General features: G+C 43.8%; 1 protein-coding gene across 2 annotated transcripts; it reads left to right on the forward strand.

Moving 5' to 3' along the window:
• The first annotated feature begins 2348 nt into the window (after positions 1-2348).
• Positions 2349-17406, forward strand: LOC100348151 (butyrophilin-like protein 2). 2 transcript variants are annotated; one of them, XM_070074710.1, is made up of 8 exons: positions 2349-2454; positions 4812-5159; positions 7499-7780; positions 8940-8960; positions 13595-13942; positions 14888-15169; positions 16087-16182; positions 16750-17095. In XM_070074710.1, exons 1-8 carry the CDS (start codon positions 2358-2360, stop codon positions 16956-16958), a joined length of 1683 nt encoding a protein of 560 aa, XP_069930811.1. In that variant the 5' UTR covers positions 2349-2357; the 3' UTR covers positions 16959-17095. The 2 variants fall into 2 exon arrangements, with proteins under 2 accessions (XP_069930811.1, XP_051691556.2); XM_051835596.2 differs by having other exon boundaries at positions 2350-2454; positions 16747-17406.
• Positions 17407-18567: the final 1161 nt, after the last annotated feature.

Below are 18567 nucleotides of genomic sequence, written 5' to 3' on the forward strand. Positions count from 1 at the left end.
ATTACAACATCAACCTCCTCCACATCTAACAGCAAAAAAAGAAGATATATATTTTCATTTTATAACTATTTATTTATATAAAAGGAACAGATTTTAGATATTATTATATGTACAGTTTTAATAGCATAATGATACTTTCCACCCTATCCTCCCTCCCTGCCTCATTCCCATCCTCCCTCCCCCTGGTTTTCTTTTAAATTTCACAATGACATAGTTTTAATACAGTTTATAATCACAAGCTTAACCCTCCACTAAATAAAGAACTCAACAAGTAGTCAGTAGAAAAACCACTGTTCCTCAAGAGTATAGACAAGGGCTAGAAACAATCAAATCTCAAAATGTCAATTTTGCTCATATACATGGTATTTTTTTAATGTAATTAAATGTATTAGCATAAACACATACTAAGCAACGGTTTAAGACTCATATACTTATTTGGCGTTATCTGTAACAAACCTTGCTGTCCACAAAGACACTGCTGTTCCCCATTGAGAACTGTACAGGAAATCCCCCCTGGATTTTTTCCAGTTTCCCTGTTTCTCTTTCTGCCTCTTCCTCTTTGAAAGGGGTTGAAATGGACTTACTCCACCCAGAACAGCTTTTTGGAAAACACACTTGTAAGAAGCTTGAGTAGAAGCAGTTGGGGTACCTGTGGGCTGACACTTTATTTCTTATGGAGATAATAGAGTGTTAGTTTCCTGAGGGACATCTGTATCAGAGTTCCTTAAGTGAGTTACTGATGTCTCTGCAGAAGAACTGGGAACATTTTCAGTCTGACCCGAAGCTGAGCAGATGGTCATAGATGTGCCAGCACCTTGCAGGCTAAAATAAGACTGGAATTTCCCACAGAAGTTGATGCCAGTGTAGGAATAGATGTGGGACCCATCCACCATGTTGTAAAAGGACAAATCCCCAGCCTCCCAGTCCAGGAAAACTCCTATCCTCTCAGGGTAACTTCTTAGTGACAGAGACTCTGGCTTGGAGGTGAGGGTCGTGACCTTTCCTTCCTTGTAGGCCACCAACCAGAAATTCTTCTCTGTATTTTCCACAAACCACCCTGCTCTATTCACTGTTTCAGGATAAATACCCAGAGCCCATCGAGCTCCATGTCCCATTTCTTTCTCCCCAAGTACTTTTACTTCCCAATAGTATCTCCCTGTGGCAAAGCAATTCTGACCCACAGCACTGAAGATGGTTCCAGACCCTCCTGTCCCCTGTGTTGTTGGAGCATCAACATTCTTTTCCAAAGAAACACGTTTTCCATCCCCAGATATGGTGAGGCCACGGTGAGCTGTGTTTTTATCCAGAGAAACATCCACTGCAGGGGTGGGGAAAACAAGGAAGAAAAGATCAGTCAGTCAGGGAGGCTTGTTGGCCCTAAGAAAGATGGAAACGCGGTGTAAGGACAAAGGAAGGAAATAGGACAAAGACAACCAAAGGGTAGGCAAAACAACCTGTGTTCTGTTCCAGGAGCCACATGAGGAAGTGGAAGTCCAGAGCTGGACAGGACTTCAGGTAACCGTCTGTTCCAGAATCTAGTCAGGATGACTGCTTTTGACAATCCTCAGCGTCGTGTATTTTAGGATGAGGTCTTCCACCCTTCTGTAAATAGCCTGTTATTTTTTTTTTCTTTCTCTTAAGAGTTAAGTCTTGTCATCTTCTCAGTCACTGTGTGCTTGCCTACATTTAAGCCTTTTCAGTATCATTTTTCTATGGGTTTATATAGTGACCAAATCATTTATTTCTCATGTACTCCTATTATATTTTTCTAATTGTGATTCAACAAGCTCTTTCCTGAGTCAGGCTGGTTATACAATAAACTTCCTTCTGACTGAAGCATTCTTCCAATGTTGTTCATGTGAAGAAATCCATGAATTTGCTGAAGTGCCAGCTTAAATAGTAATTCCGTTTAGGAAACCCTTTAATCCACTTTTTTCATTCTTGATAATCTCTTATTCCTTCAAAATATGTATCACAATTTATATGAATATTTTCCTATTAAGTCAGAGATCAGGATATATTTATTTACTTGGCACTGAATAAATAGTTATATAAAGATGCTCCTTGACTTACAGTGGGTCTAATAAGCCTGTTGTAAATTGACAATACCAAGTTGAAAATGTCCTTCATACACCTATTCTACCTAACATCCTAGAAAAGATTACCTGAAAAAAAAAAAAAAGGCCTGAAACATAGCTGAGAGTGTAATACTGTAGGTAAGGGAGAAATGTGCTCCCTAACCAGGCAGCCGGGAGCCAAGCCTGCTTCCCTGTTGGACTGTAGAGGGGTGGATGCTCATTCCTTGTTCAGACTGCACAGCCGTTGGAAGCCACGGATGCTGGGTCTCACGCTCTCTCATGCTTGCTCCAGGCAGGATGTTGGACTTCTCGCAGTACAGTCTGTCTGGTGCGGTTGCCTCCTTCTTCTTCATCCTGCTGACCCTGAAGCCTCCAGGTATGATCCCCTTCTCCCCTTTCTACACACTGTAATGCTCTGGAGATCCAGTCCTGGGGCTCAGTCCTAAGGACTGGCACAAGATTTCAGAGCGTGGGCCCAATGGCCAAAGCACCTGAGTTCCAAAAAGGGCTCCTCCACTTCCAGCTGTGTCACCCTGGGGAAGTTATCTGAGCCTCTTATGCTTTGGTTTCTCCACATTTATGGTCAGAACAATGACAGTATGTACACCTGAAGGTTGAGCATCAAATGAGACCATGAATGAGAAACGCCTGACCAGTGGCTGGAACTTGTTAGTGTTTTCAACTATTCTCCTACCTCCGTGAACTTGGGGGTAAGACAAAGAGCTACTTCTTTTTTATTTTCTAAAGATTTTGTTTTTACTTATTTGAGAGTCAGGAAGGAAGAGAGAGAGAGAGAGAGAGGAGAGAGAGGAGAGAGAGTAGAGAGAGTAGAGAGGAGAGAGAGAGAGAAAGAGAGAGAGAGAGAGATTCCATCCACTGATTCACTCTCCAAATGGCCAAAAACATCTAGGGCTGGGCCAGGCTGAAGCCAGTAGCCAGGAACTCCATCTGAGTCTCCCACAGGGCACTTGGGCCACCATTCACTGTCTTCCCAGGTGCATTATCAGGGAGCTGGGTCAGAAGTGGAGTAGCCAGGACTTGAACCAGCATTCTGATATGAGGTAACAAGCATTGTAAATGGCGACTTAACCTGCTGCACCACAATGCCAGCCTCATACCATGAACTCAGTAACATAAAAGTGCTTGGAAATAAGAAATTAGAAGGAGACTTCCAAGAAATGGACTTGGAAGCCTCAGTGGTTGACTTGTTTTTTAAAGATTTATTTATTTATTTGAAAGTTGGAGTTACACAGAGAGAGAAGGAGAGGCAGAGAGAGAGAGAGAGAGAGAGAGAGAGAGAGGTCTTCCATCTGATGGTTCACTCCCCAGTTGGCCACAACAGCCAGAGCTGCACTGATCTGAAGCCAGGAGCCAGGAGTCTCTGCCGGGGTCTCCCACGTGGGTGCAAGGGCCCAAGGACTTGGGCCATCTTCTGCTGCTTTCCCAGGCCATAGAAGAGAGCAGGATCAGAAGAGAAGCAGCTGGGACTTGAACTGGCACCCACATGGGATGCTGGCACAGCAAGTGGCAGCTTTACCTGCTGTGCCACAGCACAGGCCCCAATAGTTGAATTTTGTCAGTCAAAATGTTATACCTTGAAGTAAAATTATGAAATGTGGATGTCAGAGAGAAAAATCAGAGCCCCAAGGAAAACATAGAATGGCAATTTGATAAAAAAATAAAAAAAACAAAAAACAAACAAACAAACACATCTTGTGAAGACGTCAGAAGGTGGACTGCAGACTTGGTGCCGTGGAAGTTTTGTGAGGTTCTGAGGCCGCCGTCCTCTCTCTCAGTCATGCTGTGGTTTCCTAGTCTGTAAAGGACTGGCATAGCCTCAGCCCTTGCTTCATATTTGGAATAAAAAATACAAACAGATCTCCACCCAAGTTTAATGATGACTTTTTGAGCAGCATCTATTTGACAAGGAAAGGTTTGCCCCTGGAGGACGAGTGTGCACAAAGGTCAGGTGGCTGTGGGGCATTTACATAGAAAGAGCACAGCATAAATGACAGACGAGGTCCTGAAAGTAACAACGCGTGCCAATATTAAACATCTCTGATGTGCAGGTAGCAAGGAAGGTCAGACATGATTTAGAATTGGATTGGAGGACTCAAATTCTCTATGGACCACTGTGCTTAACCCACCACAGAGAGTCCTCATGGACCATGCATTGTACTTAATTCAGTCACTGCAGTCACCTTCTTTAGAGAAAGGATAAGAAAAAAGAAAATCTCATTTCCTTACCTAGACAAGAGTGAGTGATCCTGAGATGCCAAAAAGACTAATCGATGAGTTCCTTATCTAAATTTAAAGAAACTAATTAAAATGTTAATCACTAATAAGTTTTTAATAAATAAATAAATTTATGTATTAACTTCCTTGAGTATAAAAACAACCCAGACATGATAGTTTTAGTGTCTTAAAGATGAAGAAATTAAGATCATAAACCTCAGAGACTTACTGAGAATAATAGATTTGCTCCAAATTGTCCAGCTAGTGTGTGACAGGTTTGGCTTTTGTGCTCAAATTTTTGAACTACATTTTCTTTCAGTACACAAGGTTGTGACTGTAACAAAGGAGTGCACAAAGAATCCTGGTGGAGTTCTCTAAAACGTTGAGAGCAAAGCCCACCCCTCTCTGTCTTTGTAGGTTGGACAACACAGGCAAGCACACTGGTCCTCCTGCTGGCGCTTCTGGCTGACACTTCCTCTTTTGTGCTCTGCTTTGTAGATGACTTCAGAGTGACTGGTCCTTCCCATGCTATTGTGGCTATGGTGGGGGAAGAGGCCCTACTCACCTGTCAGCACCTTCCCAAGAAGACTGCGGTGCACACGGAGGTGAGGTGGTACCACTCAGAGCCCAGCGCACCTGTAATTGCATACCGGGATGGAGGTGGGATGACTGAGGTGCAGAAGGAGGAGTACCAAGGCCGAGTCGAGTGGATAGAAGATGGCATCGCAGAGGGACGTGTGGCTCTGAAGATACACAGCATCCAGGCTTCCGACAACGGGCAATACTGGTGCCGTTTCCAAGAGGGCAACTATTATAGTGAAACAAGCTTGCTGCTCAAAGTAGCAGGTGAATATCTAGGAAAAGACGTAGGATTCTGGAGAGGAGCTTATTAACATGTGGGAAGGTTATTGCCAGTTGAAGAATTCCCTTTGAGTCGTCAAAGCCATTCCTGGTGCCCCATAGTCTACTCTGAGGCACTTGAAACAAACGGTTCTGAAATCTTTAAAACAAGCTCACTTGTGAAATATTCTTCCAAATTTAAAACTTACACAGTTGACTGTTCTTGAGGATTATTTGAAATATAAAACATATAGTTCCTAGAAACTTTGAAAGAATTATTTACCTGTTTGTAAAGCAGAGTCATGGGGGCAGGACACCTTGCATCTCTGGTTCACTCCCCAGATGGCTGCAACAGCTCAGTTTGGACCAGGCTGAAGCCAGAAACTCCATCTAGGCCTCCCACCTGAATGGCAGGAACTCAAGTACTTGAACCATCATCTACTGCTTCCCATGTGTATAAGCAGGGTGGTGGATCAGAAGCAGAGTGGCTGTGACTCAAACCCCACTGCCTCATGGAATGTGGGCATTCCAAGCAGTGGCTTAACATGCCAGCTGCAGCACCTACCCCATTCATTAGCAGTTTTTCTGAGGTAAGAGCTTGTGCCACCTAAGGTTGGTGTGCCAGAGCAAGTCGACTGCTGAGTGAGTGAGCCCAGCTCCTGCTCCTCATCTGTGTCTCAGTGGAAGCAGTTGTTCCTTATCCCCCTTGGGGACTTCAAAAAGTCCATGGAAGTGGAATTAAAAGCTTAATTTATTTTGGTGGAAAATTTTTGAAATCTATGCATGGTAATCTCACGATAGGCATTTTCTGTGAACTTTCTGGAGAGTCCTTCTGTTTGGGGTGACTGAGGTGTGAGAACTTTGCTTTGTCAATGCCCTGGTCAGAGAGCCAGTGATGAGGCTGAAGAGGTTAACACTGTGCTCTCACAGAGATGTTCGTGCTCCACCATTCAACAAACGGGGCACTTGCAGGAGGTGTAGGGACACCCTGTGAATGGCAGGTTCTAAAGAATGCTGTTGTATTCTCCCATTCTCTGCTTCACACCCCAAATGTGGCCTAGATCTACCATGGCTAAGCCCAGGAGCCTGGAACTCTGTCCCTATCTCTCACATTGGCTCAGGGGCACAAGTCCTTGGGATGTCTTCCGGGTGCATTTGCAGAGAACTGGAACAGCTGGGACTTGAACTGGTGCTCACACTGGATGCTGGCATTGCAGGTGGCAGCTTAACGTGCTACACCACAACACCAGCCCCCAACTTTCCTGTTAATACTGCTTTTGCTGTATTTTACAGGTTTTGGTACTTTGTGAAAATATAGTTCCCTTTGAGTTTGGGAAGTGTAGTGTAGGACAGAGAAAGAACTTCATGGCTCTGTAAGTTATCCTAAAGTAGGATTTCTCAAAGCTACTCTTGCCATTGAAGGGGATATCTAGACACAAGGAACCCTGCATGGAACTTGCATTCCACACACTGCAGTTTATGTCTATCCCAAGGTCACTACCACCAACCTCCCCCCACAAAAAAAGCAGAGAGAGAGGAGATTAATTCTCTTTCAGGTGATTTGTGACTTTATCTTTAATATTGTTATTAAATATAAACAATTTCATATTGTTTAAATTAGATCATATTATCATCTGAAATGTCAAAAAGAAGTGCCTGATACAAATAATATTAAGATTAAAAGGCAGGGTTAGTGGCATCAAAGAATTCATGGGTCAGTGATGACACATCTTTGTTTGCTGTATTAAAGAAAGAAGTAAAATGTTATTGTATCTCCTGTCTCCTATTCCCCTGTCTGCATCTGAAGAAGCATGCACTCAGATGCTGAACTTAAAAGATACTATAAGGGCTGGCACTGTAGCATAGAGGGTAAAGCTGCTCCTGTAGTGCAGGCATCCCATGTGGGCACTGGTTCGAGTCCCAGCTGCTCCACTTCCAATCCAGCTCTCTGCTGTGACCTGGGAAATCAGTAGAAGGTGGCCCAAGTCCTTGGGCCCCTGAGCCCATATGGGGGACCTGAAAGAAGCTCCTGGCTTTGGACCAGCCGAGCTCTGGCTGGCTATTTGGGGGAGTGAACTAGCAGATGGAAGTCTTTCTCTCTGCCTCTGTAACTTTACCTTTTAAATAAATAAATAAATCTTTTTTAAAAAAGAAAAGATACTGACTGGAGAATGAAGGAAGTGGACCTGAACTCTAGATCTGATGAGAAGAACGCCTTAGACCACCTTCTACTTCCCTGGCCCCTGAGCGCCCACCCTCTCCCGTGGGCAGCATCACTGGGATCCCACTGTATGTGATTTGTGCTGCCATCATTTGGGGCTCAAGGCTGTGACTTCTCTCCACAGGCCTGGGGTCGGCCCCACGGATCCACATGGAGTGGCCTGTGGGGGGTGGAGTGCAGCTTGTGTGCACTGCAAAGGGCTGGTTCCCGGAGCCGCAGGTGCGCTGGGAGGATGGCCAGGGAGAGCAGCTGCTGTCTGTCTCCGAGCATCACATCCAAGATGAACATGGTCTGTTCTACGTGGAAGCCACCCTTGTGGTCAGGGATGCCTCCGCAGAGACCGTGTCCTGCCTCATCCACAACCCTGTCCTCAGCCAGGACAAGGCGTCTGTCATCGCCCTCCCAGGTCAGTGCTCCGCCCTGGGACCAGCTTGCTCAGGGAGCCATGGCGCCTGTGTTTCTGGTCAGGACAAATCTCACGTTTAGTAATCTCTATTAAAACCTATAAAACATTTATAATTGGAATAGATGCACTGTATTTTGACTAAATAACTGTTGAAAGTACTGCAGTTATTTTCAAATTCTACCTTGTTTCTGCATTGATTTTTTAACCGCAAGTATTCTTAGGAAAACAAAACTATATTCCTTCAACTGAATTTTTTTCCTATGCTGCATTCTGCCAATTAGGCCTAGGGACCTATCAGACAAAAATAAGCAAGGTGGAGAAAACTACTTACGTAGCATCTTAATAGTGTTCTCACTTATAAAACAACAAGAACAACAAAAACCAAAGAAAACCCAATAAAATGATATAGTGTTAAATTTCTCATGTCACTATAAAAATAACAAAAATATTTTCAAATAATTTTACTGGCTTAATCCTATTGATAAATTATTTAATGATAAAGATCATATCTATCTATATAGCTATAAATAGATATTTTGAATCACATAGGTTATTGACTTTGAATCACAAAACTGGATTAAGATTTTTGAGGCTGTATTTATTATTCTGATTCATGTAAATGAGAAAAGAAAAATTAAATGTTATGTGTTGATGTTAAAAGAAGACATATATATTTATAAAATATTAACTATTAACATTTAATTTTTCTTTACTCATTTACATGAATCAGACTAATATATTTGTGAATATATATATATATATACATACATGAGCTTATAATGTCTCAGTTTGGAATTACAAATGTGAAGTTTATGTCCTCATATTTTTATATTTTCTGAGTATTTACAAAATTAATGTGTATGCTTTTTATAACTGGTAGTTAAATATCTGCAGAAACAAACAGAATTATTGGGTGATAATACTGAGAGCATTTTTTTGTTGTTCAGAAAAAAGGAAAACTAGCAGGAATACTAGATGATCTGTGGTAAAAAAAATCAACATTTTTCATCATTTCACATTGCATATTGAACTCTCCAATGAAACGTAGAACTTGCTTTGTTTCATTTTACTGTACTTGATTTATTTTATCTTTTTAGATAACTTTTCTCCTTTCTTTCAGACCAATTTCCTCAATATGTTATTCTCATTCTTTTTCCAGAGAAACTCCAGTCTGAGATGGGTGAGTAGGACCTGCCCCTCCCCCCATGCCTGGTGAGCCTTGTGGACACACAGCTTGTGGCACCAGGCTGAGACCCTGTAACCCAAATGGGAAACCAAGGCATGGATTCAACAAGTCTTAGGCTCCGTTCATATTGGTGGGACTGGCCAAGTGCAGGCTACCACGGTCTCCTTTAGGGCCTTTCCCACTGTGTATCTGCCAGGGGGGTTCCAGCGAGCCTCAGATGGACACCTAGATGACACAGACACCACCTCTGCTCCGTGTAGGAGACGAAAGAGCTGCCTTCTGAGTGTTTGGCAATGGCACCTGGCAGTTGGCCAGCCCTGGGGGCCATTTTCAAACTTTCCTAGAGTGAGAAAGGGCGGTGTCTTCATCATAATTGGAGGTCACTGCCTCCACTCTCTAACCCTGCCATGGGTTTTGCACCTGCTCCTCATCCCAGTAGATCCCCGAATTCATCACTACAGAGAGGAGGCTGTTACTTTCTTTCCCAGGTGCCACCTGGAACCCTATGACTGGGGTGATAACTTTCTTGCATTTTTTTAAACTTTATGGTTGGGCTGTTGCTCTTATTTTATTGTAGTGCAGTTAAGTGGTTTAAAAAATAACTTGTTGTAACCTCTTTCATTTTCTGTTTTCCCACCTTACACGCCTTACTCCTGTCCAAGGTCTCTTCTACCAGCCCATGGTGGCTGCTTCTGCCCCAGTGCATATGAACCTGGGTCACTCATTTCCTTCTCCCATAAATGCCCACCCACCCTCCATCGAGACACCTGTCACAGGAATGTGTGTGCATTTGTGTGTGTGCCCCCACGTGTGTGTCAGTAGAGCTTAAGTATACCTTTCCTTTCAGTCTGTGTGAGAGTTATTGAGGAAGATCAGGGTAACACACCCTGATTTCTGTTAGATTCTGGAGTGAAACATTTGACCCCATCAGACCATAAAGATAAGGAATGGGCCTTAGGTCAAAGGTAACTCCATATTCTGGGGACAGACAGGTGCCTGTGAGCCCTATCCGTCTAAGGCAGCTCGTCTTCTGCCTGTTCTGACAGAAACCTTAACCCATGGAGCTTGTTAGTTACAGATCAGGACTTCAATTTGGTGTTTGGAGTAGGTTGACCCAACTGTTGTCCCACAGTGAGATTTGAGGTAAAGAATCATCCCTGAGGCCAGCACCGTGGCTCACTAGGCTAATCCTCCGCCCACGGCGCTGGAACCCCGAGTTCTAGTCCCGGTTGGGGCGCCGGATTTTGTCCTGGTTGCTCCTCTTCCAGTCCAGCTCTCTGCTGTGGTCTGGGAATGCAGTGGAGGATGGCCCAAGTGCTTGGGCCCTGTACCCACATGGGAGACCAGGAGGAAGCACCTGGCTCCTGGCTTCGGATCGGCGCAGCGTGCCAGCCGCAACACGCCAGCCATAGCGGCCATTTGGGGGTGAACCAGTGGAAGGAAGACCTTTCTCTCTGTCTCTCTCTCTCACTGTCTAACTCTGCCTGTCAAAAAAAAAATAAATAAAAAGAATCATCCCTGATTTCTCTGAGCCACCTCCACATGCCCATTGTAAACCAGGGACACAAAATGCAATCCCTGTCAGGTTCTTCCCAAATCATGCTCACTTCTGGGAACACAGACAAGGTGGAAAATTTGAGCTTCATTTTGCCCACTGTCAGGCTGGGGGAGAAGGGCTGAGCCCCAGGAGCTTGGAGGGTGGTGTGCTGAATGGCTGAAGGGCCCAGGTGCTCTGTGGCTGTCTCTGTGCTTTTGCCATGAATTAGAGGCCAAGAGAAAGGACCCACACACGAGGTTGCTGCAAACCCAGCCTGCTCACAGGTCCTGAGACTAAAACTCCAGTTCCTACTCTGGCAAAATATGCTATTGGTTTGTAAAAAACAGTGACTGGTTACTTGAAATATTATGTTCCAAGCAATATGCCAAGTGCTTTGTAAGAATTGTTTCATTTTTTCTTATAGTTATAAAGGTTAACAGATTTATCCTCATTTTCTATTTAGGAAGCAATCTTAGAGGCGTGTGTGGTTTGCTGAAAACTGTAAGAAATTCTGGTGTTTTCCTTTATAATCATTGTCTATCTAACCTAAGAGTGCAAGTTCTTGGTCACCACAGTTTTGGCAACCCACTAGTCTCTATTTTTCCCTTCTTTAAAATGAACAGATTGAACTTAAGTTGCAAGATAGTGCCCAGTTCTACTACACTGGATGTAAGGTGAATCAACTTGGCATTCAGTGATGAGAGCACGTCACTGAAGGTGCTGATTGACAGCACAGGGAGGGTAGGATGACAAGACTGTCCGGTTTCAGGGGATTAGCACACAATTCAGTGCACTTCACACGCCAGATGTGATTTAATTTTCAAGTGAGTATTCAGAAGGATTTCAGGAACATACATCCAATATTAAAAAACCAGACAATAAATCTGAGCACTAATGGTGTGAAAGGCTGGATGCTAAAATTTATAGGAAAAGGAGATTATATACAGCTCCCCAGGTGATCATATTTGTATAGAATACCAATTATTAATATTAAGATATAATGATTTACCTAGAACTTTAAACTTTGAATTCAGGAGAAATGGGAGCTTTGTATATCTATAATACTCCCAATTAACTGAATTCCATATTTATATTTTGCTTCCTTTAGTTCCCATTAAAACCAACATTAGCTCTTTTTTTTTTTTGACTGGCAGAGTTAGACAGTGAGAGAGAGAGAGACAGAGAGAAAGGTCTTCCTTCTGTTGGTTCACCCCCCAAATGGCTGCTACAGCCAGCGCGCTGCGCCAATCCAAAGCCAGGGACTGGAACCTGGGGTGCCGGTGCCGCAGGCGGAGGATTAGCCTAGTGAGCCGTGGCACTGGCCTAACATTTGCTCTTAATTACCCATGTCTAGTAGGGTAAACTGGTTTGAGATTTGATATGTGCCACAGGTCACAGACAAGGGGAAAAATCCTCCTAACAATGACAGAGAAGAAGAAATGGCCTTTTCCATTAAGTAATTTGAGATTTATGGGTGAAAAAATAGTAGCAAACTATTGCTCAGTTTATTTTTTTCGGATTCTTACCCTTGTCTTCGGATTTCAACAAATATACATGGGATGATGATAATATTGCTTTTGGTAAATTTTAAAAGATAAAGCAAAAACATATTGGAAATAACTGGAGTCACATTTTAGATAGACTAGAAGGGAATAATCTGAATGCTAAAATTGTGTTGACAGTGAATTTCTTCTCTAGAAATACGCTTTGCAGATTTTGACTATGATATAATAAGGACGTTATGGTTTTGGCCATTGATTTCTGTGCAGAGAATCTGAAACTGTATGCCCGTATTTCTATTGTAAGTGGTCTCAGCATGTATTAAACCATCTTTACATTTGTCAGAAAATGACAACCTTCGAATTATAATAGAGCAAAGTTGGCAGGGCATGGCCTGTGGGAATTGAAATTGTTATACAGCTGTGGTCCAGGAAAGCCCTCAGTGAAGATCTTGTCCATACTGGTAGAACTTGGATTCATGGTTGTACCGCATTCTGCGTTCTGTCAAGAGCACCAATTCTTCCTCTTAAGGTTTTACTCTAAATTATGTGAGGACGTTGTATCTGGTATGTGTCTTTAAATTCACATACATATAACCTTGGCTGGACTGGACTTACGAGGTACCAGAAATACTAACATGAGGAAGATTTCTTCAATTATCTTACTAAAAATCCACAAGAGACCCATTTACAACTCCTTCCCAATTATCAAGTTTAAAGCATTTGCATCTTGCCCATACTCCTCTGGTCACATTGTATGGTGATCCAAGGGCTTTATCTTGGTCATTTTGTTTAATCTCACAGCAACTGAATGATTTTGGCAATAATATGACATCTTTATGGTTTTTTTTTTTTTTTTTTTTTTTTTTTTTTTTTTTTTTTTTGACAGGCAGAGTGGACAGTGAGAGAGACAGAGAGAAAGGTCTTCCTTTTGCCGTTGGTTCACCCTCCAATGGCTGCCGCGGCTGGCGCGCTGCGGCCAGCGCACCGCGCTGATCCGATGGCAGGAGCCAGGAGCCAGGTGCTTTTCCTGGTCTCCCATGGGGTGCAGGGCCCAAGCACCTGGGCCATCCTCCACTGCACTCCCGGGCCACAGCAGAGGGCTGGCCTGGAAGAGGGGCAACCGGGACAGAATCCGGCGCCCCGACCGGGACTAGAACCCGGTGTGCCGGCGCCGCTAGGCGGAGGATTAGCCTAGTGAGCCGCGGCGCCGGCCGACATCTTTATAGTTTAAGAAAGTGAGAGACATATTAAGAAATAGTTTAATATCATCCAGATTTGAAGTGATAGTGTTCATTTTATCCTGTGATGTTTAATGATGGAATCATTTTATTATTGATCCGTAAACTGAATAAATTACAGGCAGGGGTGAGTGGTGGTTCAATCAGTGATTGGGATTGGCACACATCATGAGATGGCTTTTCCTTGGACAAGAATGACCTCTATACTGAGTCTGTGAAACCCTCATCTTTTCAAAAGCCAGCCTTGGACATCACACGGGGGTGTTCTTGAATACTGGAGATGTCGGTGCAGGTGGCAGCATTTACTCCACTTTTATTCTTTCCTTTGTGTTTTGTCTTTGTATTTACCAGCTTCCCTAACAGTGATTGGGCCTTCCCATCCCATCCTTGTCAGGGTGGGAGAAGATGTGGAGTTAACCTGTTACCTGTCCCCCAAGGTGAATGCACAGAACATGGAGGTGAGGTGGGTCCGATCCCACTGTTACCCAGCTGTTCAAGTGTATGTGGACGGGGACCATGTGGCTGGAGAGCAGATGGTGGAATACAGAGGGAGGACTGCTCTGGTGGGTGATGCGATCCACGAGGGGAGACTGACACTGCAGATACATGGTGCCAGGACTTCAGATGATGGGCAGTACCGGTGCCTTTTTGAAATTGATGATGTCTACCAGGAGGCCAGCATGGATCTGAAGGTGGTAGGTAAGGATTCTAGACATGTGTCCTGGGTTCAACACCTATTCCTAACATATTGACATGCTAACTCCTAGGACATTTCTCTGGCATTTGAAATTTTCTTATCAAATGTGTATTGAATCCTCTGGTGCCCAGAACTGTCACAGACACTTAAAGATCACAAGCTTAAATGGACCAAAGTTAATTCTTTGAGTATAGAACTTGTATTCTTTTCAATCTGTCCATAAAGTAACCATATGTTTAGGGACATCTACTCCCTAATTTTACACAGAACTCATTATTTCTCATTTTGTTATTAAATTTCTGAAAAATGCGATTATCAGGAAGTGTAATAATTTGTAGACAAAAGTAGATCTATCATGGAAACAAAAATGAAGATTGGCATGCATGCCAGGGATGGAGAAGATGAAACCACTTCCCGCCTCACTGCTGATATTTGTGAGAATTGATTTTCCAGGGATAGCAAATGCTGTTGAAGACAGGCCAAAATCCTGGATGTTACACAAGTTCCTCCCATGCATTCTGAATCTAAATTAGAAAGCACACTTAGCAAGTATCCATAGGAGGACACATCAAGAAGTAAATGGGCTCCGTTGTTTTCTGCCATTGGACGTAGATACTTTTAAGAGTTTGAGAGAACACTCTTACTATGTTTTATCTTGCACATGTGATCCATGCCTTGGTAAAGTTATTTTGTTCTCGGGGACAGAAGAAAAAGGTTTGGTATGGAATTGTGTTTTACTTATTAATCTACCCGAGGGTGATTTGGCAAAGCAACAACAACAACAACACCCAAACAGAAATTACACACAAGACAAGACATGCTCCAGCTGCTTTCGTCTGAGTGGAGCGGATTGCCCCTTAAGATCTGCTGTCTCCCGCAAGCCCTCTGAGTCCCCTCCTCCCTCCCAGGGAGTCACTGACTGTAGATCTGAGATCTCTCTTCCCCAGGAGTGGGCTCTTCCCCACTGATCACCATGGAAGGACTGAAGGATGGAGACATGCAGCTGATGTGCACTTCGGACGGGTGGTTCCCACAGCCCCTTGTGCAGTGGATGGACAGACAGGGAGAGGCAATGCCGTCGTTTTCTGAGGCCCTGAGTCAAGACAGCCGTGGGCTGTTCCATGTGGAGACGGCTTTATTGGTGGCAAGGAGCTCCATTGTGAACGTGACTTGTTCCATCAGCAACCCCCTTTTGGGTGAGAGGAAAACAGCATCCTTTTCTTTCTCAGGTGGGTGATGCCATTTATTTCTGCTAAGTTTGGGAAATAATTGTCAAGACCAACCCAGACTTATTTGTTTTATTACTTCTCATGAAACACCTGCTATCTCTCGCAAATCTGATCTTTAGGAGATCCACTCCTCCGAGTTTCTCCCTCACACACCCGCCAAGATCCCTAAAGTTAGGCTTATTACTGGGTATACACTAAGTTCCATTTTACTGTATCTGAAAAATCCCTTCTTCTATTGTGAAAATAAATAGCACTTTGCTTGTGTTTTCCCCTCATGGTGAGTTTTCTTGCAGATCAGAAATCAATTTTCCAGGAAGGAACACTTGGTTAGGATACCCACATCACTTATTGGAGTGCCTGGGGTCAAGTCCTGGCTCCACTTCCAATTCCAGCTTCCTGTTAATGTGCATCCTTGAGGCAACAGGTGGTGGCTCATATACCTGGGAGTGAGTGTTGGAGTTCCCAGCTCCCAGCAGTAGCTGTTATGGGCATTTGGAGAACGAACCAGTAGGTGGGAGATCTCTGTGCCTCTCTGCCTTTTGAATACATAAAGTAGACAAATTTTAAAAGTTTTTGGAAAAAAAAACCCAATTTTCCTTATTGCCTGTTCATGGTTGTGGACTGTGCGATTTTATCCTTTTGCACTTCAGCTATTCCAGGGATGGTGTGATGTAGTTGGGAAAGATAGGGGGAAACATTTGTGGGTGTTGCATGTGTGTTTCTGAGAGGAGTAAGCACTAAAGCAAGACACAAACGTGTTCTCTCCTCAGCATCCATGGAGCAGGCAGGAGTGGACCAAGTGCCTCCTCAAGAGGCCCAATTCTCATCTCCTCTCCAGGCAGGGAGCCACTCAGATGAAAAGAATAATCTCGATATTCTCCCATTTCATTAATGGGGCTCTGGGGTTTCCATTTCAGAGTCCAGGATGAATTTGTTGTGGATCATACTGCTTATGTTGGGATTGCTTCTTGTTGTGGCTGTAGGCCTGAGTAGGAGGAAGAGCCGTAAGAAAGGTAAGTTAGAAGAGTGGCAGGGTGCAGTATACTTGGTGATGGGAAGCTCACTACTCCCTCTTGCCGGCCTCTCTTTTCAGCCATCACACATAACAGACACTCAGTAAATATTTAGTAATTAGCAAGACATCAAAATCTATGGTTTCCATTTACGTAATTGAGGATCAGTGCTGCATGAGATTGGAATTTGCAGCAGTGGTAGAAGCCAAAGGACTAAGCAGCAGCAATTTGCTTTCCTACTGTCTGTTCCCCAGTGATTTAGTAAAGGGAGAGGAAGAGGTTAGTGCACAGTTGTCCTTGTTTCCAAGCTGAAAGCTTGGAAATGCTGGCGTGGGCATTTTCATTTCATTAAGGTCTTTGTACACGTGGTGACCCCCATATTGGTGATTCCCGCTCTGCTGATAAGGACTTCTCATATATGGATAGAGAAGCTGTTTTGTGTGCTCCAGAAAGTTCTTTCACTTTAAATTTTTTGGGTCACTGAGACTTATGCTTACCTGTTGATGGCTTGAAGTTGATACTTTCTGTTATTGGGTCATTATCACAGATTTTCTTTCTTTACAGCAGATGTGATACCAGATCTAAATACAGCACATTCAAGATCGATTGATTCTGAGGAAACCACGGATATGACCCATGGACATTTGAACAGCCAGATACCCAACAGAGATCTGACTACCTGCTCCTCGTGCAGGGCCAGGAGGCACACAAGCCAGGGAGGCGGGACTGAGAGGTGGAGGGTGAGAACAGGAGGGGAAAGCTCCCCAGTGTTGTAAAGGAAGATGTTGTGAGGAAAGGCATCACCTCTGTGTCACCTGAGACTGAGGTCTATTGCAGTGGATCATTATGGAAATGAGTACTGGGAGGCCAGCATTGTGGTGCAGTGGGTTCAGCTGTAGCTTGCAATGCTGATGTCCCACATCAGAATGCTGGTTGGAGTCCTGGCTGCTCCACTTCTAATCCAGCCCCTTGCTAATGCACCTGGGAAGGCAGCAGAGCATGGCCCATGTGCCTGGGTCCCTTCCATCTACATAGGAGACCTGGTTGGAGTTCCAAACTCCTGGCGTCTGTCTGTCCCAGCCCTGGCTGTTGCAGCCATTTGGGGAATAGAACAAGGTATGAAAGATCTGTCTCTTTTTTTTCTCTTCATACGTGCACACACACATGTATACATATATCCTCCCTCTCTCCTTTTCAAATAAGTAAATAAATATATTTTTTAAAAAGGAAGTGCATACTGAGCCATCATCCATTCTCCAAATCTCTGCGTGAAAGTGGTCCATGGATCAGAACGTCCATGGGTCAGAATCTCCTTGACTAGATCTCAAACACCTCTCCTCGCACAACATGACCAACATACACCACATCTGCACCTGCCCCAAACCTTCCTGCTCTGGGGCTCTGCATTCTCTGGTATGCCGATGGAGGTTCTCCAGAGTATTTCATAGACTGAGGAGAGCCTCTTCAACAACCTTGGAATCTGGAAATCAGGGTTGCATTCTGATTCCCAGATGTATTTCTCCTGTTACCAACGGCTTGAAAGGGGCTTGCGTGATCATCAAGGAACTGAGAGTGCTTTACCCTCACTCCAGCCGCCAACATGATCCAAGGCTGAAACTGCCAGGGATATGTCCTAGTTCAAGCTCTGTGATACCCACCTACTGATCACAATCTGACATCTGATTAGCTGCACAACCTCTCTTTGCCTCAGTTTCCATATCTAGCAATCGGTTAATGATATTGCATCCCTTATGAACTTATATTTGAGACTGGCTCACAATGGATCCATGGCTCCTTCTGTCCCTCCTTGCTTGTCTGTAAATAACAGACCCACTTCGCATACCCTCTTGTGTGTGTGTGTGTGCCCCATCTCACCGGGCACAGATAAGCAGGTAACCAGTGCATGGTGAACTTAGACAGTAGCCCATATTGCAATGGGTGTGAGAATATGGAGTATATGTATTATTCTTCCACAAGTGTTTACATATTTATTTTATTTAAAAAATTTCAATTCAGTAAAATAAGTACAATTCATCATTTGGATCATTTTAAAGCGTGCAATTTAGTACTATTCCATATATTCACAATGTTGTACAACCGCCATCGTTATTTTGTTGGAGAATATCTTCATCATCCCCTAAAGGAAACTCCATACCCACTAAGCAGTTGGTCCTCAGTTGTTCTTCCCACCAGCATCTGGAAACTACCAATTTACCCTTTGTCTTTAGGAAATTTTCTATTCTGGTTATTTCACATAAATGGAATAACAAATGTGTAACAGGTTTGCTTATTGCCAATCCTAATAAAGGACTCCCACTGCTTGGAAAATGGCAAATATCATCATTGCACCAACCTCCAGAAGCAGGAGTCCATACCTTTAGGCTC

Source organism: Oryctolagus cuniculus, chromosome 5 (genome assembly GCF_964237555.1).
Source record: "Oryctolagus cuniculus chromosome 5, mOryCun1.1, whole genome shotgun sequence".
Taxonomy (NCBI): Eukaryota; Metazoa; Chordata; class Mammalia; order Lagomorpha; family Leporidae; genus Oryctolagus; species Oryctolagus cuniculus.